Below are 23,337 nucleotides of genomic sequence, written 5' to 3' on the forward strand. Positions count from 1 at the left end.
GCTGCGACACCAGGTGTAGTTACACCACAGCCAGGCTCATAAATAAATGATTCTCTGCTCCAGAATGGGATTTTATTCAGTGGAGTTCACTGCATTAAAATATTTCATCCTGTGAGTTTTCGGCCAAGGCAAGGAAATGAAAACTGATGCTGGAAGATTAGGAGCCCAGCGAGGGCAGGAATTCCCGGATACAGCTCTCTGTCAGCTCCCCAGAAGGTTCCTGCCCCTAATCTTGTCATCTACACGCCTGCAGACATCAAAGTGTGACCGAGAGATAGCCAGCTCGGGGACTTTGTCACAGCATTTGTGTAGCAGAAAAATAAAATGTAACTTTCAGAGCTGTTTCCTCAGGATTTTTTTTAGATCTAACTCAGTCGTAAACCTGCATTTTGAATTTTTCTGGGTGTTTCCCTGCCTTTTGCATTCCCCTGTGTACCTTTCCCTCAGCACCACTTATGTGTTTCCTATCTAAATTAAACATTCCTGGGCTTTTCAGCCCCTTTCCAGTGGAGGCTGAGAACATGCCCGCAATTTTTCTGCCCTCCTAAGAACAATGAAGTGTTCAGAAGTGTTTAATCTCTACCCTGAAACTTGCTGCACTCTACTCCTCAGCAAGCTCAGGGTCCCACCAAGGATCTCTGACTTCATCAAATCACTGATTCAGGGTCCCCCAATAATTATTATTCTGCTTTTCTGATGTTTTCTCTCATCGTGTGACTCCTTATATCTTACTAAGGAAATAAAACACCCAAATCTTTTCTTTTTTTCCCTCAACCACCCATCTGTGTGCATACTCCTCCCAAGAGCATGTAGAACACAAGCTGGGGGGCTTTGGCTGAGCAGGAAGGTTGGAGCTGATGATTTTGACAGGAAGAGAGCAACTGGAAACTGTGATTCTGGTCTTTAAGACATTCTCTTTTATTAATATTCACGTAAAAAAAAAAAAAAAGAAAACAACAACCAACAAAATAAACAAGCAAAAAAAAAAAAATCCAGCAGGCAAAAAAAGGCAGAAAATCTAAGCTTATACTGAGAGATACAAACCATAGAAATGAGTAGCAATGCTTTTAAAACAGAACAGGATCTACCTCTGCAAAATAAATTCTTTTCCTTTAAAAACAAGTCCGTAAGTTCTTTGCTGGAAAAAAACAGGAGGGTCAGAACTGACATCCCACAGGAGTTTATCCCAGGTGGCCAACATCCAGCCTGAGCTGCTCTTGGCTGGAAGCTCTTCCCACCCCTCTGCATGGTGGTTGTTCCCTCCAACCACCTGCCAGGTGCCCCCTCCTCCTCTCATTGACCTTCCCCAGGAGCTCCTGGTCCTGTGCTGGGGATTTGCCTCCATGTGGTGGTGGAGAGCTGGTGGAGAGCTGAGGGTTATGGAAACTGAGGTTTATGGAGCAGTGATGGACATGGGGAGCACAGCCTGCCCCCTCTAATCCCAGCAGTCACCAGAGATGCGAGCTCAGCTGGCGCTAACTTGACCTTCCAAAGGTCCAACCCTGCAGGAATGTTCAGCTGTAGATTCTGATCCCTCCAAGATATCAAACACTCAGGGAACATCAGCATTTCACCAAAACAATTTTGCCTAAACCGAATTCCTTCAGAGAACTTGTAATTCTGAGGAGTGGTGCTCAAGCCCACTGCAGATGCCATTAAAATGGATGTTTTGGCGGGTCTGGACCCCTTTTATTGCTCAAACTTACCCCTTTCTTCTATTCAAAGGCATTGTCTAGAGCTTTTTTAGGATGTGCTCAGGAGCCAGGTGGGAGGACCTGCTAAGAGCTCACAGCTCTCTCTTCCCACAAAAGTTCTGTCTCCTTCTTCCCCCTTCAAATAAACTCCCTCTCTGATGGATTGGTTGGAGGAGGCAACGTTCCACTATGGAGTTAACTTCCAATCATTGGAGGGAGAATTACCACAGGGAAGTCCTGATATGGGTGCGGAGTTACACATCTAATGCTCCCTGGGAGTCCTGCTCCAAAGGTAACCATAATTAATTCCAAATGAGAAATTCTCCTGGCTCCATTAAAGATGACATCTGCGGGAACACTGGTGGCACACGGAGGTTGGGAGTTATTAGTGCAGGAATAACAATGGATTATGCACATTCCCTGCAGAGATCCAAAGAAATAAATACACTTTGCTATCACAGGCTCCAGAAAATGTCTAAGTAACAGAGATCAGATTAAATATCAGAGCAGGTCAGTGGTGGAGTACAACCAGCAAAGCAGAGGTGGGACTGGGTAGAGAAGTCACCAGGGAGGAAAATGCCCTGACCACAGGCTCTGTTTGCTTTGGGCACAGCCAAGGGGACACAACTGGATTTACTTCAAATACACAGTGATTATCAAAGGGGATTTTTCACTATGTGAGCAATTAAGAAAGGGCACAAGGCACTGCTCCTGGATGTCAGTTTATACAGAAAATAGGAGCAAAGTGTTCTACTCTGAGACCACCACGACTCTGCTCACAGACCTCTTGTACTGTTAATACTAATGGGCAGTAGAGTAAAACTGATGTTCACAACAAAGATGCAACCTCAGAGTAGAGAAAACCTGCCAGAAAACACAATCCTATTTACAGACTGCTTGCTCTGCTGCACTTTTTGCTTGTGAAGTTAAAAAAATATCTGATAGCACAACTCAGCGCCAGAAGGTCTGCTAGACATAGTCGTACTTCGAGGGGTACGAGCGTCTCCCATCCTCACTTCGAGGAGCTTCTTCATATCCCACGCCCTTCCTGGTCTTGGGGTCAGCTTCATACCCTGAGCCAACCTTGTAGGGCCCCGTCCTGTAGGAGATGTTCCGGCCTGAGGCATTGTAGGACACGGCTTTGTAGCTGGAAGAGACAGCAGAGGAAGGAACATCAGCCTCTGGAGGGGCTGTGATGCCCAACGTTACATCCTGTGCTCATGGCAGGTTTTAGGGAACTTGGTGCTTTGCCACTCAGAGACCTCAGCCCAGCATCCATGGGAACCTGCAAGTCCCTTTCAGGTTCTTTCATAAACATACACTTTCTTTCCCTTGAAAAAAATCCTTTGTGGAGTGATGGACCCACCTGCAATAACCGGCTGTGTTGGAGTACAAATTTCTGGTGATGTTACACCATCCATGGAAGGGTTCCAGGCCAGGCTGGACATGGCTTGGAGCCACCTGGTCTATGGAAGGTGTCCCTGCACATGGCAGGGGTAGAATCAGATAGGCTTTAGGTCCCTCCCAACCCAAACCACTCTGGAATTCTACAATTCCATGTAAGTCATGGCTCTGGTTCAATCTACCCCTGCTCATGATCTGTGCAACCTGCAATTCATGGGCCTGAACCTACCAGCACAGGGCAAATGTCACATTTTGAGGTCGGTTCTCATGTCTTCCCCGTTTGTGTGTGAGTCACAGGGACAGCGAGGGCAAATGCTCCCTTTGGACCCACGGGGGGCAACTCACTAACCAGGGACTTCAGGCAGTGGTGGCCTTGGCAGTGCTGAATTAATGGCTGGCCTCTGATCTTAAAGTTCTTTTCCTACCTAAAGGGCTCTGTGTTTCCTTCATCACGAGGGCTATGATGACAGGGGTGTTACACATCCTGGGAAATCTGCACACCTCCCCAGGTTTCCTGAAATACCTTCCCATGTCTACCCAGCTCAGCTTACCGGGATTCTTCTGGGATGAGCCCTTTGCAAGCCAGGCACATCATGATGCCTCCCACGAGGGCCAGGCCCCCTGCCACCCATCCAACAAAGAGGGCTGAGCCAAAGGTGTACCTGCAAACAGGCATGGCTGGTTAGGGCTGCCAAGAACATTGCCACCCGCCCTCAGACCCTACAGTTGTACCCACAAGTCCCCACAAGTCCAGTCTGAACCCAAATGGCCTCCCTTTCTCATTCTTGAGCTGCAAGGACAGAGACATCCCAGCCCATTTGCTTATCTCCAGCCCAGACAAGAGGCTCTATCTCCTAAGAATAATCTTCCAAGTCCTGCAGCCATCCCAACACACCCCGAGTTTCCCAATCCTTCAGCAGCAGCCCTGAGGGAGATTTCCACCGTGTAGCACGCAGAGCCAGCTGAGCACCCACCTGTTCTGGACGTTCTGCATTCCCTGGAACATGCTGGTGGTGGACATCCAGAAGTTTGTGACCAACATGTTGGCAAACACGGACACTCCAGTGATGGCACACAGGCCTGAGATGGGACAGAAAGACAGACTGAGAGCCACACAGTGCAAGAAGTCACCTGGAGCCTCAGGGAAGCATCCCACACCTCTGGAAAGGTGGGTGGACACTGCTCAGTGGCCTTCAGCACAAAGAGGCACCTACAATGTGTTACACTTTTCTTCCAGGTTTTCCTTGCATTTACAATCCAACATCATTGTATTCAATGTCACACAACACATTCCCAAGGCAGACCGGCAGGAATCTTTCTCCTGACATGTTTTATCACACAAATGAGTTTAACATACAGATCATTGTTCAGAATACCCAGTAGTTCATTTTAAACATTTGTTTTACAGTGAAAAACATGGACCAAAAATTCCCAGACAGAATTTTTTTAATGGGAAAACACACACTTTGTCATGTGAAAGAGGAGATGTCTTTGTTTCACAGTCTGTTTATCACCAGATGTGGAAGACCATCCCCAGGAGGCTGGAACTTCTTCCATTCACCCAAACAGGGGATGTCTGGGATGGCCATCCCTGACAATCCTGGCAGCAATGCCAACCTTTGGTTTTCCTCAGCAGAGGAATCCAGTTGAACACAGAATCACAGACTGGTCTTGGTTGGAAGGGACCTTAAAGACCAAGAATAGATAGGAGCTGGGGTGTCCAGAAGAGCAGGAGTCCAGAACTTTTGGCAAAACCCCTCACATGACAGGTTTTTTTTTTCCTTCCACAGTGTCCAAGGCCAGGTTGGATGGAGCTTGGAGCCCTGGTCAAGTGGAAGGTGTCTCTGCCCATGGCAGGGGTGAAACTGGATGATTTTTAAGGTACTTCCATCCCAACCCATTCCACGATTCCAAAATTATAGATGTCAAATACAAAATTAAAGCTGTGTGGCAGAAGGTGGTTTCCTCTTTACAGCTTATATTTCTGACGTTGTGTTGAATGTCTTATATGCCAAGAAAAGTTAAGCACTGGGATTTGAAGGATTTTAAATAGGGACATTCTCCTTCCCTTTGTTAGGATATAGATATCATTTGTTTCTTATCTCAAAAATAATGTAGGAAAACCTGTAAGTGATGTATAAAGCATTTGCAGTTTTGAGGAAGCTGGGCATATCTGCAGCTTTGTAGGCAGGTATTTTACACCTTCAAACAAGGCTACAACAACCTTGGGAATCTTCCTAAAATTATTATGGATAAAGCCTGAAACTGGAAAAAGTATTCTATACAAATAAAGGCTATAATAATATATGGCAACAACATATATAAAACAAATCAAGACATATATAGTTCCTTTTCCATCTATGGGATGTTTTTTCACCCTTCCATATTTTGTCCATACAGACTTCAAATCTCCAGAGATTTTTTTGTTCCCTAATCAGAGGTAAAAACCAGTTGACCCCAGGAAATCAGGCTGGAGGAAAATGCCAACAACTTCAGAAATGCATCAAGATGTGCCCAGTCCTCAATTCCAGGGAAATGCAAAGACTTCCACGTAGAAGACACAAGAGTCTCTACTTACCAGCAATGATGAACATGATGCCGGAGGTCAGGGTCATGTTGGCTTTGGCAGTGTCCTCCATGCTCCCAATCCGGATGCATTTCAGAGCAAAAATGCACACGAGGAGGCCAAGGATTCCCAGGACTATCCCCACGATCATGAGGGCCCTCACAGCCTGGAACATCGCTGCAAAACAAATGGCAAGAGCCTCGCTGAGTGGCTGAAATGGGATTTGTCAGAGTCTGGGAGATTTTCAAAGATCACCTCTGTTTGAAAATAGAAAAATTAAAAAGGAAGACCTCGAAAAATGGGCACTGGATCTATTCTGTAGTGTCTGGGGCACCTCTGGACATGTGGCTGTTTGGCTTAACTTCTCAAATAGTTTGATGCTTTAGGCAGCTTTTTTTTTTAGAAATGTTCATTAGTGCTAGTCATGAAGTTCATGGAGAAGACTTGGTGAGGAGCTGGGATAAGCATGGATTGTTCCAGAACCACAGTGTTTGAGAAAGGGCTCTTCTTTTCTCCCCAGTGGAAGCTGACAGCTCCACCCAGCTGTTGGGGATATTTCCAACTACTGCATGACTCAAAATGCAGGTCTGTATGTTCCCACTTCCCAGTAAAGTGCATGGAAAAGAGGAAAATCACCTCAACAAACATTACACGGAGAGCAGGAAAGAGCATCAAAGCTCTGGCAAGCATCTGCCTCACCATATCCTTCCCAGGGTTGTTTGGAACATCACTCCTGGATAAATCTGCCCATGATGTTCATGAATGAAACATCCAAATACCCCCATCGTGAATCTGTTCAGCAGCATGCCATGAGCTGGGAATGCTGGTGGGCCATGTCCATGGGAGCTGAGGTCTGAAGGAGGCAGAAACCCTTGAGACTCCACTTGGGTGGAATAGAAAAGTAGAAGGCAAAGTAAAGGGAAATTTGCACCTTTAAAACTGGAGAAGTGGTGGAGGAAAGAGTACATGAATACCAAGGTGATTCTCTAATAAGGTGGCACATATCCCATCTTTTTTCCAGACAGCTGGAAAAAACTTCCCCACTTGTGCCCGAGTCCCTGGCAGAGATAGGAAGGCGGCAGAGCCCTGGAGGGGGTGTTGGGAGGAGTTTCAAGGGCGGTTGGATTTGGCTGGGACACTTTGCAGCCTCTCCATGCCCTGCCACGCGTTCCCACAGCCCTGGGTCTGGGTTTGGTGCTCCCCAAGGACGATTGCCCCTCTTTAGGGAAGAGAAAGTGAGATCATGACGGTGTGAAACAGGTGGAAAACACATTCCACAGCCCCAGGGATTTCTCTGCCCTGTCTGCCACCCCTTTGCTGCGCGACCGCAGTGCCCAAGGCTGCAGGGGAGCACAGAGCCCTTGCACAGGCTGAGAAAAGGGTCTGCAAACCCTTCCCAGGAGGGTGTTGTGTGCCTGGGTGGCTCTCCTGGCCTGTTGGGTGTCAGGAAGTGGAGCAGAACCGCGCTGGCACCGCAGTGCACATGGAAGCAGGCGGGCTGCCATTCCACAGGCCAGGAATACACCACCTTCTCCCACTGCCTCAGCTCTAATGACTCAATTTGCCCTTATCAGTTGATAACGAGTGCTAACGAGCCGGGGGTTTTCAATCTCTCATTCATCAGCCCCCAGGTAAGAGCTCATTAGTTATGATCCATCACGGAATGGCGGATACGCCTTATCAGCCCTTGGAGGTTGTTCCGCAGCACCTGATGGGAAGCAGAAAGAGGAGGAAATTTCAATCTTCGTTTGCCTTTACAACCACCAAAGTTTCTTTGCAAATGCCTTTGTTTCAGGGCAGGCAGGAGAGGCTGATAATCCAAGACTATGGATGATGATGATGGAAGCCCCTTGTCCCCAAGGCTTCATTCCTGGGTGTTTCGTGCAGGTTCACGGGTGTCATCACTGGGGTGTTTTCAACCCATCAAGCAGTGATCCCAAACAAAGATCCCACAGAGAGTTTGATCGTTCTCAGGAGAGGTCTGGTGCCTTGGGTGCCTGTGGAAGGACACAACAGGCGGGGCCAAGCCAATCAGCCAAGGATGCTCCACTCTTGCTGGAGCACTGTCATGAATCTCCATTGAAAGTAGCTGTTGGAAAGGTGGTGGAGAGAAGCACAGCAGGACATGACAGAAAAATTGCCAGATAACCATCAGCAGCTATTCCTGCCTCCATGAGACTGAGTTATGCACCATCTCTACCAAGAGATGGAAAGCAGAAGGGAGTTCTCCCATGCCTGCTGTGGCACAAAGACCTCTCCACATGGCTCACAGGACCTGAAGTGGGAGCTGTTTGGAAAGGCAGCGCTGCAGTTTCAAGGGAGTTTTGGCATCCATTGAAAGTCCTCTGAAAAGAGCTGCTTTTCCAAAGGTGAATGACCTCTGCTTGGAGGAAGGAGTGGAAGGGCTTAGACAAACAAAGTGGGAGACTACAGAAAAGTGGTATCGGGAGCAGTGGGAAGCAAACAGCCCTGGAATTACAAACCTGGCTTAGGCACACACCTTTTGCAAGAGGGAGGATAACTCGGCTTCCATACAAGGGCTGGCGTTCCATAACAAGGGAATAGCAAAAGCACCAAGAGAAATGGCTTCTCCACCAAAATAAATGCCAGTGATGTGAAACCACAGCCTGAACCCCTGTTTTCCAGAGGTAAGGGAAACTGGATAGTTGTCTTCCTGCCCCATGTGAGTGGTAAGAGATGAGTGAGGTAAAACAACTTCAAGTCATTTAAATAGCCATCACCTGCATTTCTGTCACTAATATGTAATAAAAAGGGTGAATCTGACTTTATGACCAGTAATGATTGATGGGATATAGAAATTTTAGGGAAATTAAGTAAATTCCAGCAGGTGTTTAAGTTAAGCAAATTCCAGCAGGGACATTTTTTCTATAAGTTTGAAGGAATTATTCAAATTAAACGGATTCATAAAGATAACTCTGACAGGATATCTCTAATAGCAGAAATTGTCTGTGAGTGCTTTGCGTGTTTCTTTATTGCCATATTACTTTAAAATAACTGAAAAAGTAAAATCTTGATTGGGATAAATTGACATCAGAATGATGGTTCCCATTTCCTTATGGCTCATTTAAAACACAATCACCTGCCCACAGCAGTATGAAGAGATATAGTGGTCAACATTTGGTAGAGATAAATGGATAGATCTAATTTTCAGTCTTTAAAATAAATATTCCCACGGGAGACGTGACTAAGTATCAGGGAAATTCCAAATAGGGAAAGAATTCACCTGGCAATCCTAAAGCTGGGTACACAGAGATACATTTATTCCATGTCACCCCTCGGAGAGTCACAGGTCCTCAGCAAAGCTTGAGGGCATCCCTGAGGATACAAGGCTGGAACCCACATCATTCCTGGATCAACAGTTGCAAAAGGCCTGTGCACAGCTGTGCTTGCTCGGATCTTTTTGTGAGCATGCACCAGGAGTGAGAAACGCTCCCAGGGCCAAATTTACTGCTGGGCTGGGAGCACTGGAATGCCCTCACATGTACTGGGGTGGGTAAAACAGCTCTTTTGGGAACATTAGCAAGCAAACGGGACAGCAGTATGCCTCTGCACTCTGCTTCTGTAGGCACTAACACTGTCCAGGTGATGGGGAGTGACTGAACACAACTTTCCCCATCATGCCCTTCCTACTCTCTCCTCTCACAAGCAGATATCTCCCATTCCAGTCCTGTCTTTGGAAAATCAATACATTCCAATTATTTCCATTACCCTGTAACACTACACAGTTGCATACAGCCCTTTTCCCTGTGTTTCCATTCCAAGAGACAGCACCTGGGGGGTTAAACATCCTCGCTCTCCTCACCTCAGTGGAACTGTGCTGGTTGATGCCAGCAATGGTGCTGAACCCGAGATGCTCTCCCAGAGATCCCCCACACATGCTCCAGGTTGTAAGCCCTGCCAATAACCCCCACCACAAAAACTATTTTGGCAACAAATATGCTTCTATTTTTATGCTCATACCATAACACTGGAAATGTTATTCTTCACAAAATGCTTTAAGATGCCTGTTCCTCCTTTTAGATGAAAGCTGTGCAGAGTTCCAGGGGGACACCTGGAGTGTTTTTGCCCCTACCTGGCAGCCCAAGGATAGTGAAGTACGGCCGGCACTCGGTGAAGCCGGAGCTCTGCCGCACGCAGCTCCTCCAGAGCCCCTGGTACTGGAACACAGCCGTGACTGGGTTGTCATACAGGTCCTGCGTGCTCCACGTGTCCATGGCCGTGGCGATGATGCTGCCCCCAACGCCCAGCAGTGACACAAGGAACCCCATCACCTGGCAGATGGTGGTGGACATGGTGTGTCCCCGGAGAGTGCAGGTGGCACGGCCCGGAGGAAGCCGCAGTCCTACTGGGGCAGCCGAGTCCTCCTGCCTGAGCCACCAGCACTGCAGCTGCTCTTATCAGATGCTTTCCATTGAGGGCTGTTTGCTCAAAGTGTTTTTGCAAGATAGTCCAGTTTCACTCTCGCTGCCGGGGAGGTTTGTGCCGGCAGGGCTGGAGATAGGAGCTTTTGTCCTTTAGGAGTGCTTGTCCTTCCACCTTTAAGCAGCCACACTCTGCCCAGTGTTGGGCAACCCACTCGAGACTTGGCCAGCCCCCTGAAACCCTATGCTGTCCACTGGCCTTCTCCTGCCTGCTTGGCACGGGGCAAGGACCATGTCCCCTGGGGAATTCAGCACCTGACCCCATCCCTCTGCTGGTGCCACCACACCATCTGTCCCCCACGGAGGAGTCTGCACAAGAGGCACAATGGGAGACAGGGCTCTGTCAGAGGATGTGGGGCCACCAGCCCAGCCCAGGGATGTGGCTGCACCTTGTTGTGTCCTCAGGCATCACTGAGCTTCCATTGGATGCTGACCATGGCACAACCCAGGGCACCAAGCCAAGAGCCCCAAACTGATCCAGCAAAGCTCCTCCTACCCTGTTGTCCACCCACCCACATCCCCACTGCCATCACGAGGACACGCTGAAACCCACGCGGGAGGGAGGAGAGTGCAGGGAAAGACCACTGGAAAATGGCCTTTCTGAGGGGATGTCTGACCGGAGGGATGGTCCTGGGAAAGGGATGAGGCATGTAAAAAGTGGGAAATTCATTATCAGAGTGCTGGGTTTGTGGGAGCAATATAAATCCACTGTGCCACTCTGCCAATGGAGTCAGCGAGGCACAAGGACCTTCCTGGCTTTATACTCATCCATTCTCATCCAGTGTCCTCCTCCAGCTGATTTGCTTCAGTCCTGACCTAGAAACGAATTCCTACTTTACACTCTCCTTACCACAGGCACCATCCACACCAGCACCCGAATGTGAAGCCACGTGAAAGCCACCAGGAAGCGAGGAAAGGCTGATTTGTGTCCCTGGAGGAGCTACACTGGGGTTATTACACCCCGGATACTGCATCTGCCTTCTGGAGAACAACCCTCCAGGAAATCCCTCAGCTTGTGGGGCTCTGCTGAGGCAGCCAGAGCACAATTCCGTGTCTTGTGGCAATCACAGCCCTCTCAGGCCAGGCACAAGATGTCTTTGCTTCTATCAGTTGTGTTCAAATGTCATCATTTTCTCTCACTTTGGTGAGTTTATACCACAGGAAGGGTCACTTCTGACCTACCCAAAGTAGCCAGTAAAAATAATAAAGTGAACAAAAACCATAGAAAGGAACCCTCAAGAACCAGAGGTGGTAAAGAGCTGTTCATCGTCTGTGAAGGACAGGGAATGCTGTCCAAAATTCCTCTTTTTGGATAATGATTTGTGATAGATCAGGGCTGGAGAAGACTTAAAAGCTGAGACAACAACTAGGGATAAGAAAGACCTGGAAGACAGAAGGACAAAAAGTGGTAAAATGTGGTCAGTTCTCCTTCCTATCCCTTGTAGTCCCACAGCCAGAACCGTGTCCCGGTCTAGAAAATCCAGTTCCATCCAAGCCCTGATGTTCCTCAGCAGCTCTCCAGGACGACTGCTGACCTTCCCATGCCCCAGGAATCGCCTTCTTGTTTCTGGCCACCCAGTGGTGAGAGCCCACATCCCTTTTCCTGGGCTGAACCTCATCACAACATGTCAGAGGGAGGAATATTCCTTTGAGACATAACCCCTATTCCCAAGCGTGTGCAACAGAGCACAGAGAAATGAACCCATAGACTGGTCATAGCTAAAAATAACCCCTGGCGAGGAAAAGGGAAAAAAAGGGGGGGGTATTAAAGCAGTGAACGTATTTTTTTCCATTTTTTCCCTCCATCAGCTCTGCCACCTTTTAAATGATTGGTTTTTTTCTGCTCAGTTGGTCATCTGGGTGGTTGCAGAAATACCAGGGGTGGTGGCCCTTCCATCACTAGACCCACATTTGCTTTGGTGAGAGGGGACACACCCACCACTCCTTCCTCCAACCTGGCTGCTGGCTCCAGCCACATTCTGCAGGAGCTGCTCTTCAAGCCAACAGGGACCTTTTCTTCTCCTTCTCCAGTATTTCACATCCCAAGCTCTGCTGATCCCTCCAAGACATCTATTGGAAAGAGGGCCATCCCTGGATGTGCCCACATCCAGTCCTTCACCTCAGTAACCTTTCTCTGGGAATGGAATTTTCCCCTGTGGATGGAGAGGCTGTTTCTCACCATTTCTCTTATTCAGGGACATCAAAACCCCAGAGCGATGGTGGAGCAGCCAAAAAGCATCATCAAAATCTGTAGGTGTGGAGGAAAGTCCAGAGGAACCAGTCTGGCTTTGATTTGCATGGCCAGATGGAACCATGTCTCTAAAGAAGAGAAACCAACACATGGTTGGACGTTCCCCACTGAACCCTCTTGTGCTGTCCCCAAAAATGGAGCTGAGGAAGGAATTTTGCTGCTGATGGTCATGCTGCAGTCCTCAATTAAGGGTTAAACACTCAGCCATGCTCAGCACTCCACATGTTGTCATCTTTGAAGAATTACTGTGGTTTGGGGGACTCCTGTTTGCTCATCCCTTAAAGTATTGGCTGAAGTGTCCTCCAGCCATCCCATTGCCATTTCTTCTGCTCTGACTAGAAAAGAGTCATACTTGGAAAGAGTGGGTGTTCAAAGCTCCCACACCTTCCTCAGTGGGTGTTTGAAGCAGAGTTCTGGAGGCAAATCCAAACTTGTTTCCTTCCTAACCCTTCCCCAGCACATTTCCTTTGACTTTCTCAAATATTTAAATTTTAAGTCTATTTTGAATGGTTTTTTCTGAGCTGCCCATGATAGGGAAAAATACATTCATCCCATTTTCCCAGGTAACAGAAAGTCCCCTGGGAGTTCAATCTGAACTGTTGGCTCAGAGCACAACCCAAGAAGGAGTTGGGTGAGAAGAAAGTTATGGAGCAAGTCCGAGCATCTTCACCACCACCTGATGCTCATCTCCATCCACCCCATGGAGATGACCACAGCCAGGATTGGCTGAAGGATGGGAATCTCTCTCCAATCTCTGTCGATTGTCTCCAGTGGCTGAATGCTTGGCAAGAGGGTTTCCCAGTCCACGTGGAAATGCTGAGCTGCATCTGAGGAAGGGGAATGGCGAGGCTGCAGCTCACCAAGGAGCAGAGAACAGGGCTCCCACTGAGCTTTGGGACAACTCCAGTGGTTTACCCAAATGAGGAAAAGAAGGGGGCTTTGTGGCCGCTCCCCCTGTGCCCATTTATTCCAGCTCATAGTTGCTTTATCTCTCCAGGCGTTGACTCTGCGTTATCTCAAAACCGGTCCCTGTGCCCAGGCAGCTCCTGAATGTTATCGCCGCCTCTCCCACAGAAATCACCTCCAACTCATGTTTGCTCTCCAATTTGCAAACACAGCTCACACCCTGCCGGTGGCTCACACCAGCCCAGCCTGCTCAGGCCCAGACTACGCAAACCCACCCTTCTCTTCCTGCCCCTCCATTGGCGGGACCGCCGCAGGGTCCGTGAGTGTGTGGTCCACAATAAGCAGGGCTGAATGGCCTGTCTGGAATTCAGTGAGGGAATGGGTCATGGAAGGACCCCCTCCCAGCTCAGATTCACACCACTGGGAGTGGTCCAGAGGGTGCTCTGAGCTCCCTCAGCAGAGCTGGGGTGCATGAGACTGAACTTGCCTACACATCTATGAGTTGTAGCCCAGACCCGAACCTCCACAGCCTTGCTCCTTCCTCTTCTGGCCCTCATCCCAGAACCCTTGGGATTTTTTTTCCTTGTCTCTCATCCTTTCATGGTGTAAAGACACAAAACAATAAATGTGGCACACGCACCCAGGTCCCTGTCCCCTCCTCTCACCCTGAGTGTCACTGGGGTTCCTGAGATCTCTCTTAAGGTCCCTCATTGTCCCTTTCCCCATCCCCACACCTCCGTCAGCTCCAGCTGTGAGTGCAAATCCATCAGAGCCTCACACATGTCCTGGTAGGATATATCAGGACTCCAGCCTGCCTGGGCAACTTAAATCCTTCTGCACCCAAATTTTGACCTCAAAAGACTTTAAGCAGGTTGCAGCAGTTGCCTGCAGATGCTTCAAAATTCGGAGCTGACCTGACTGGGTGAAAGGATTTCAAGCAGCAAACAGACTTTGAAAGAGACTTTGCCATGGCCATCACTGGTGGAGGATCATGACAAGGCAATTGGCACTTCCCATCCTTACAAACTTTGGGCATTGAATAGTTCCAGGGAGCAGAGAAGCTGTTGCCTTGGCCAGTGGCTGCCCTGTCTCCAAAATCAGGTTATTTGCTGTGGTTATGCCACAAAATGGGTGTGGGTCATATGAAATGAAAGAAAACTTTGTCAGAGCATCCATACAGAAGGGGAAAATCCAGAGAAGCCAGTGTTGATGCTTCCTAGACATGAATTCTCCTTGGGAAACATCTATGGACTGCTGCTACCCTGCGCCAGCCAAACTGAAATTTATGGAGAATTTGGGCAGTCATGGTTGCATTCCATGGGCTCTTTTCCCTCTGAGCACTCTGAGGACTTGGGGCATTTTTATCGGTTGGAGAAGTTGAACAAGTTGCTCCCAGACTGCCAAAGTTTGCCATTGGAAAAGCAGAAATATTCTCCCATTTTGAGCCTACAACCCTTTGGTCCATACCAGAGAGATATCTTAGCCCTTCCAAAGGGGTAAAAAGAGCTTTTGACCAGAGGGAGAAATGTCCTTGGAAAAAATGCTGGAGAAGGCTCCCTGAACAGGTGTGGAAAAAAGACACCGACACAGAAACCAGGGAAATCACTGGCCGTGCTATTGTGGTTTAGCAATGTTGGGAGAAACTGCAAAATCCTGCTTTGAGCAGAAATCACCTCATGATCTCCACACAAGGTGAAACCACCAGCCTTGCCCAGATCAGCTTTTGCTATTTATCCCTTATTTGTGTACTCAGTTTCCAACTCTGTCCTCCAGACCATCTCATGCCAAAGCAAGGAGCAAAAAATAACAGGAGAAAGCAAAATCAGAACAAATAGGTCCAGTCCTCCAGTGCTACATTTCACTAGAGAATGACTGTTTATAGCTGAGCAGTCAGAGCCATAAACTGTCTGGGTAATTTCTCATTTCTATTATCTTGATTTTTCCTCAATCTATTTGAAATTAAAATTCCCAACTAAATTGAAGATAGATGATGGGCAAGACAAGTTTAATCTTTGCTGTGGGAGCGAGGGATTGAGGTGAAAAAAACCCTTGGAACCCAAAACTTCCTCGATGTGCTCAGGTCACCTCGCTGCTTTGCCAGAGTCCTATTATTTTTATTCACTCTGGCACTATTGTTCCCAATATAAATTGCCATTGTCAGGATAATAAATAGGGGTTGATAATGGAAATGCTGACAAACCATTAACTCTGGGGTAGTTTGTGAGGGGGGTTTCATGGAGATCAACGTGCCGCACACTTAAAATAAACACGGGGATGATGCACTTAAATGGTGTCTGAACAAATTAATAATAGGATTTTTAGAAACAGTTCCCACCTCCCCTCTGATTGGGGTACCACCTTTGCTGGTGGTGGGTGGGAAGAAATGCCCACAGGAGCAGCTGGATTCAGGAGACAGAGCCAATCCATAAAGCACAGCAGTGGGACGTGAGGCTTTGCTCCAGCTTCTCCAGAGACTGGAAGTGTCAGACAATCCATAACAGGATGAAAAACGGGAACAGGGAGGGGGGTGACTACAGAAGAGCAAGCCCAGTTCATTAAAAAGAAAAGGAAAAATTCCACCTCGTTTTGTAGGGCAGCGCTGATAGCACTGGTCACAAAAAGGATCATTTGGGACAAAGCACATAAATATTCATATTCCCTCACACTGAGCCCACACCATCTCCCTGACACCACTGAGGGTGAGGGCGGCAATTTTGGGGGGCTCAGGCATCCACCACCTTTATTTTTTGTGGTTGTCCTTTATTCCTTGGGCTCTTTTATATCCCTTTTTGTGGGTGACTACAGTAAACCTGGCAAACCCAAGTGGAAATTCCACTCTAAGATGAGGACTTCATCAGGAACCCAAATATTTAGGATAGGCTGCTCTTTTTTGTCTGTGGCTGGGAGGGATCCACAGAGCTTATGGGATGGAGTTGAGGAACCCTGGAAGCACAGAATCCCAAGATGGTTTGGTTTGGAAGGGATTTCAGGGACCATCTTGTTCCACCCTCTGCTGTGGGCAAGGCCATGGACACGCCGGTCTCCAGCAGCCCCTCTAAATGCAGGAAAATCCTGCTAATGCAGGAAATCCTTCCCCTCAACGTTCCCATTTTGGGAGATTAATATCCACCCGACAGACACCAGTCTGGAGGTTTTGGAATTGCAAAAACACCATCCCTAATTTTCTGCTTTTTGCTGTAGGGGTGAGGTCAGCAATGAAGGTGTTTTGAAAGAACAAAACCCCCCAAGTCTCAAGTATTCTGATTTCTTCAAAGATTAGAGTAGTTCCCAAAGCTGAACACTTGAAAAGTTTAATTGCTTCTTTTGTAGAGTTACAGTTTTTGTCATTTTAAGCTTCTTGAGCAGAAGAACTGAGGAAGAACTGCAAGAACTGGAAGAACGGCAGTGTCTTGCGGGAGCATCTGTGTGGAGAGGGTTTGATTTTTACGCCTCAATTTACTCCTCACATGGTAATTTTAATGTCTTTCTACAATCATTCAGGATGGAAAAGACCTCTAAGATCAAGTCCAACCATTAACCCAGTGAGTTTTACCAACCTCTCCTGCCCTTTGCTCCCTGAGTTTTCCTCTGTGAAGCTGCTCAGCTTTGCTGACTGGGACAGCAGTGTGTGAATACCAGCCCTGCACAAACACCCTTCTTTGGATGTCATCCTTCAGCTGGATGCCCAGGCAGGATCAGACTCATGTCCTTCTAGGAAAATGCATCTCTGTACCTGAGAGTCCAAGCAAGGACATTCCAAACCACAGCTCCAACAAGAGGACGATGCTCAGGGACATCCCTGGTACCTGCCTGGGAAAGCTGCAGCACAGCCAATGCCAGACACCAGTTGGGAATGAGGATCCAGAGAAGAGCAACACAGAAACACAGCTCAGGGGATGAAACACCTCCCCAGCTGGTGTCTGAGACCACAGCCACCCTGGGTTATACTGGTTTGATTTGTGCCTTCTCTTGAGAGAAGCAATTTTTGTGCACAATGCCCCTTTCTGTGTGTTTTGGAAATGCCATTTTGCACAAGTTCTGCAGTGATTTCCTGATATAATTGGCTTCTTCCCTCCATTCTGGCTGTATCAAAGCAGAGAGGCCAGATGGGTATAAGAGTCTAAGTGCCTTTTTTCTCACTGTATTAAGGCAAGAAGAAACCCCAGATAATCCTGTTGTAACCTAATTGTTTGCACCCCGAGATACTCTGGGCACAACCAGGACAGGAATGATTCCCGTGGCAGAAAAAACTGGAACCAAAGGAGAATTAGAGAGAAATCCAGCCTGGTGGTGTTAGCCCGAATAGAAGTACAGTGAGCTGAACTGTGACATATCCTCTTAGGAAAGGATCTTCTCCAGTGACAAGACTATTAGTGGCTTCTGGTGGGAAGCCACACACAGCCACACAGCCAGAGCAGGAATCTGAGCCAGAGCCACCCGTGGCACAGGGGACGAATAATCTCCACATGGAGCAGCCTGGACAATACTTCAGGATGCATAATTGGCTGTGATGAGTTTTGCTGAACCTCAGCTTGGCCATGTGGGAGGGGGTTTGCCTTGAGGTATCTCCAAGCACCTGTTTTCCAAACAGGGCGAGCACCTGAGGTCCTTTTTGGCTGAAATTTGGGTTGCCTGCTGAAAATTGCCTGCTGCTGAGAGAAATTTGGGTTGTCCACTGAAAATCACCTGCTGCTGAGAGAAATTTGGGTTGTCCACTGAAAATGGCCCACTGCCGAGAGAAATTTGGGTTTCCCACTGAAAATCTCCCCCTACTGACACAGAGATTGTGTCCTGTGCCCTCCCACCCCTTCCCTGGCACCGTCAGGCCCTACCTGGCAGCCCCAGGATGGTGAAGTAGCCGCGGCATTCCGTGAAGCCGGAGCTCTCCCGCACACAGGTGCGCCACAGGCCCTGGTAGTTGAAGACGGCTGTCACCGGGTTGTTGTACAGGTCCTGTGTGCTCCACTGGTCCATGCAGGTGGAGGCAATGATTCCCCCGATGCCCAGGGCGGACACCACGAAGCCCATGGACTGGCAGATTGTCACTGACATGGTGCAAGCTCCCACAAGCCGGGTCTGGGGCAGGCAGCCAGGGCACCGGGGACTTTTAGCTGGAGGCGCTGCCGACGTCACGCCGGCAGCCAAGAGAGCTCCGGGTGCACCACGCCAACCTCCCCTCACCTTTATCTTTTTCGGTGAGATAATCTCCTCGCTCGGTACCAAGAGCCATTTGTTCCACCTCGCTGTGTGTTTACCTTCTCCCTCCAGGCAGAGGTGCAGCCGGCACGGCCAGGCAGGACCAGCGGGTTCCTCTGGAGACCTTCCACAGGAACACAGGAGACCAAGCACAGAAATCAGATGAAACATAAAAAATTATGGAAAGCCTAAATCATTTCCTGGCAAGGATGATGCTTTTGAGCCAAGTGGAGAGGTTCAGATTGGATATTAGGAAAAATTCCTTCATGGAATGGGTTGTCCAGCATTGGAGCAGGCTGCCCAGGGAAGCGTGGAGTCCCCATCCCCGGTAGGATTTCACAGATGTGAGTGAGAATGTGGCACTTGGGGACATGACTGACCTGGGACTGCTGAGGGAACAGTTGGACTTGATGATCTTAGAGCGCTTTTCCAACCTAAATGATTCCATGATTTATTAGCATGGCTCCATCTGGCTCAACCAAAACATTTAAGCCATGGTTAATGTATAAAAATGGGAATCTTGTAGCAATGGGTGTTTGGGCAGACCTCAGGAACGCTGGACTGGGAGCCCACGTGAAAGGCAGCACTTGCTGAAGAGTGAAAGGTGTGAACATGCAGTTGGTTGTGGGAGGACCAAGGGGAAAACATAGACAAAACTTCATATCCTCATTTATTATTGTTTTATACTCCTCATCCAAATAAGAATTTGGACTTGTTTCCATGGACAAAGGAAGATGGCAGGGCAGATCTGCTGTTAGATCAGAGTACCCTAAACGACCTGGCCTTACTGCAGAAAATGCCTTTGTGGGGTAAGGCCTTGTTTGCCCATTCAGCTCCATCCCTCACCACTTTCTTCCTAGACCAGTTTTCCACTGGTGCCAACCTGTTTGTGGTTGGAGAGGAACAGGGAATGTGCAGAAGAGGAGATGAGGAGCCCTGTTTTAGCAGTGCCAGATGCACAGAGGGGTCATGGAGGGAGCCTCGGGAGAAGTGGAGCTCAGTGGGGTGGCATTTAGGTGGTGGAAGTGGAAGGTCAGGAGGAAGCATGAAGGAGTGGACCTCTGTCATCTGGCTGAATTTACCCTTTCTCAGGGAGCCTGGAGTCTCCCATATGCCTTGAGAACTTCCCTGTAAAGCTACTTCTGAGGAAGATCCAACCTGTTGCAGGAGCAAAACCTCCCAGAGATTATTTTGGTCCTGCACCTTTTTGAGAGAAGCAAGCACAGGACCATGGGAGGTCCCACTGTCTGTTCCCGTGTCCAAAGCAGAGCAGATCTACTCATGAAGCTCCAAGAGAGATGTCATTCTCACTTAAGATTCCAGAGCCTCAATTATCATTTCCAAAAATGTTGTGTCTAATACCGATGTTTGTTACACATCATTCATGAAATTAATGCCCAAAATTAAACACTAGCCAGGGAAAAGACAACTCCAAGCAGTCCTCAGGTTTAAACGGAACACTATCCCATTTTCCCTTTTTTTTCCCAAAAACACAGGACTGGTGATTCATGTGCTTTCACAACCACCTCTCTCCCAGTCGTTTTTTGGGTCCAGTGACACCCAGTCCTGGTGCCACACCTCGCCTGCTCCATGTTGGGGTTGTTAATTACTTTCAGTATCGGTCAACAGAAATTAATCACAGAAAGCTTTCCCAGTATCATGTAGCTAAATATAGAGCCTGAGTCCAGAGCACAAACACACTCCCGGTGTTTGTCACCACCGGGATCTCCTGGAGACGGAAAAGACTCATGGCAGCCAACAGTTGTGTTCAATACGTTAACTCAAAGGATAAATTCACTTGGAAGGTCTGGAAAAAGCGTGTCCACTTGGAATACGTTGATCCCTGGGTGGGGAGTGCAAGATACCTGCAAAGGGACAGATTTTATCCAAATTATCACCCGTTTATTTCAAAATGTGCTAGTGTACGGCAGCCAGAGGAGTAGGGTCTTGGCGTGTGAGCAGCAGCATTCCCAACCAAAAATTTCCTAACCTTAACCTTAAAAAGGACAGTTTTCTCCTCTGGGAGGATCTCAGGGTGAAAGTAGCCAAGGACTGCACTCCTTCAGCTGCCTAAACTTGGTGTGAGCTGGATAACTCAACTCAGTTACCTCACACCACAGGAATACAGCAAGAACAAAGCCTTTCCTGGGTGTTTTCCTAAGGAATGATACTGAAAGCTGCTCCAAGTCCCTTCCAGCTGTGCCCGCTGCCCATCTCCGATGCTGTGAACACTTAGGTGGGAAATTACACCTGTTCAAAAAAACAGAGTTTGTGCTGTACTCTGGGATTTAAGTGATCTAGCCTCACTTTAGCCTTGCTGCTGCCCGTGGGAAGGGGACTCCTCCCGAGTGCTGCCTGCAGCCATCAGCCCCTTCCCACCTGCAGGTTCCACTCTCCCTCTGACATGTCTCCTCACCATCTCCACAACCCCGCTGAACCTCCTGCTCCCAGCACAGCAGAGAAGATTTCTCTTGAATATGGGATTTGTCCCTGCCAAGGAGGACGCCTGGACTGCCTAATTATTTTATTCATAAGCCGGCCGTGCTTTCAAAGGCATCTGGGTGACCTATCTAGAGCTAAGTGAATCCCTCACCCCGGAGGAGCCCCGCTCCTCCTGATCCCTCCGGGGAGCCGGGGTTGGGTGGCAGAGGAGCTGCCGGGGGAGTTCTGCGGAGCCGGACAATGAGGAACACATTGACAAAGTGTTCACATTATTGGCTGATGGGTCTGCATCAGTCACTCATTCACAAGCACAAGGTCTAAATTGCAGAACCAATTAACGGCACTAATAGCCCTTGCCTGAATTAATCTTTGAGACAAAAGAGGAGAGAAGTGGAAGAGCTATTAGCAAATCAAGCTGTACCATCCCTGCTTTATTGCAGGAATCTAAGTGTCTGTATTTGGCTATTATGAACTGACTGCAATTACAGCCCTCATTTAAAATGATTAAGTGGTTATAATTATTTTTCAATTAAAACTTAGATCTTCCATTTATACAACATTGCAGGCTTCAATTAAAGTCCTTTTTCCTTTTTTTTTTCTTCTTTTTTTTTTTTTTCTTTAGGAAAAAAGTACCACTGTGCCAAAAGACTTGCATCTCTTCTGGCCATTGAGAGCCAAGTGACATGGTAATAACACCTTTGTTTTCATCCCTCCTTCCCGGCCTCCTGAACTCATGTGTGGCCAAAGAGATAAACTGCCAGGCACAGCACCTCCCAAAGGTCAGGGAGAACGAGCTTGGAAAGGTCTACAAGCCTCAAATACCCCTGAAATCAGGTAAACCCACCTGGAACGGTGCCTTAACCACTCTCAGAGCTAAGCAGTGCTGTAGGAGTTATTAATAAAAAAGATTTGGGGGGATGGAGGGTTCTCAGTTTGTCTGGGGCTTTTGGAAAGAGCAAAACCACCGGGAAACACAGAAGTAGGAGAAGCGTGGCAGCAGATGGGCTCAGGAGAAGTTTCTGCCAAGCCTGGTTTTAAACATCTGAGGAGAGAAAAGCCAAGATCTTCATATGAAATTAAGCCCAGTGAAAACTTTCTCCAGTTTTCATTTCAAAACGGCATTCCCATTTCTAACTGTGTTTACGAGAACAGGGAGAGGAGAGGAGAGGAGAGGAGAGGAGAGGAGAGGAGAGGAGAGGAGAGGAGAGGAGAGGAGAGGAGAGGAGAGGAGAGGAGAGGAGAGGAGAGGAGAGGAGAGGAGAGGAGAGGAGAGGAGAGGAGAGGAGAGGAGAGGAGAGGAGAGGAGAGGAGAGGAGAGGAGAGGAGAGGAGAGGAGAGGAGAGGAGAGGAGAGGAGAGGAGAGGAGAGGAGAGGAGAGGAGAGGAGAGGAGAGGAGAGGAGAGGAGAGGAGAGGAGAGGAGAGGAGAGGAGAGGAGAGGAGAGGAGAGGAGAGGAGAGGAGAGGAGAGGAGAGGAGAGGAGAGGAGAGGAGAGGAGAGGAGAGGAGATGGAGACAGAAATTCAGAAAAAATATGGTGGTCCAGCCAAAATGTATTTTCCTGTGATTTTCTTCTTTTAGCAATATGGCCCCCAAAATTATTTACTATTTTCATTACCTACACGAGGTTGAAGAGTTCTAATAGTGTTACTTGGCCATAGCTTCTGTCACCAAGTTTGACTTGACAGTGTCAGTTATGAGGTGAGAAAGGCAGCTGCCATAAAAGAGCCAGACCACACCAAGAAGTCACTCCTTCCAACATGATGTGACCTCCAACACAGAATGGCACAGGCAGCTTTGTCCCAGAAATGCTGGGCACACCAGGAAATTTAGAGAGAGAGGATGTTTCGCAATTCTGCAGGGAGGGCTGGGTGGAGGGGGTGACTCAGAGAGGCAGGGTCAGACAGGAGTGTGCAGGCACCAGTGTCACCCTGCTTGTCCCAGCACATCACAGCAACACCCACAGCTTCCTGCTCTCAGGGTCTTCCAGGAGCTACGAGCAGCACTTTCCCTGCACAAGCTCATGGGCTCCATGACAGTTCTTTGGACAAATCCAGGCATTAGCAGCTTCTCAGGAAGGGTGAACTTCACACAATCTCCCAACTGCTTCTCCCCTGCCTATCCCCCAGAGGAGCTGGGGGAAATGCGTGGGCAGGAGGAACTCTTGTCCACCACAAAGAGCTCAGCAGAATCATGAATCACTGGTTGCTTCCCTGATTTGCGTTAAGGAGCAGCCACACCAGAGGTATTGCTGGAAGATTTAGCAAAAGCCCTTTTTCAATCCACCCTCAGCTCAACTCTGCAGCCTTTTGTACCTCTACCAGAGACTCAAAACTGTCCCCTACTGAAGGGTGCCCAGCTCAGGTGCATTCAACAGGGGCTTACTGGGGCTGCAGTACCCAGAACTGGCACCTGGACACAGGTACTGACCAAGTCAGG

General features: G+C 48.4%; 1 protein-coding gene across 2 annotated transcripts; it reads right to left on the reverse strand.

Annotated features, from left to right (window-relative positions):
• Window positions 1-894: 894 nt before the first annotated feature.
• Window positions 895-18,315, reverse strand: CLDN18 (claudin 18). 2 transcript variants are annotated; one of them, XM_066194171.1, is made up of 5 exons: window positions 18,096-18,315; window positions 5,677-5,841; window positions 4,073-4,178; window positions 3,650-3,760; window positions 895-2,841 (listed from the first exon to the last, which is right to left on the reverse strand). In XM_066194171.1, the coding sequence occupies exons 1-5, from the start codon at window positions 18,313-18,315 to the stop codon at window positions 2,664-2,666; spliced, it is 780 nt and encodes a 259-aa protein (XP_066050268.1). In that variant the 3' UTR covers window positions 895-2,663. The 2 variants fall into 2 exon arrangements, with proteins under 2 accessions (XP_066050268.1, XP_066050267.1); XM_066194170.1 differs by lacking the exon at window positions 18,096-18,315 and adding an exon at window positions 9,758-10,180.
• Between the last annotated feature and the right edge of the window lie 5,022 nt (window positions 18,316-23,337).

This window comes from Chamaea fasciata, unplaced genomic scaffold, assembly GCF_029207755.1.
Source record: "Chamaea fasciata isolate MVZ Bird 193981 ecotype frontalis unplaced genomic scaffold, bChaFas1.0.hap1 SCAF_11, whole genome shotgun sequence".
NCBI classification, from domain to species: Eukaryota; Metazoa; Chordata; class Aves; order Passeriformes; family Sylviidae; genus Chamaea; species Chamaea fasciata.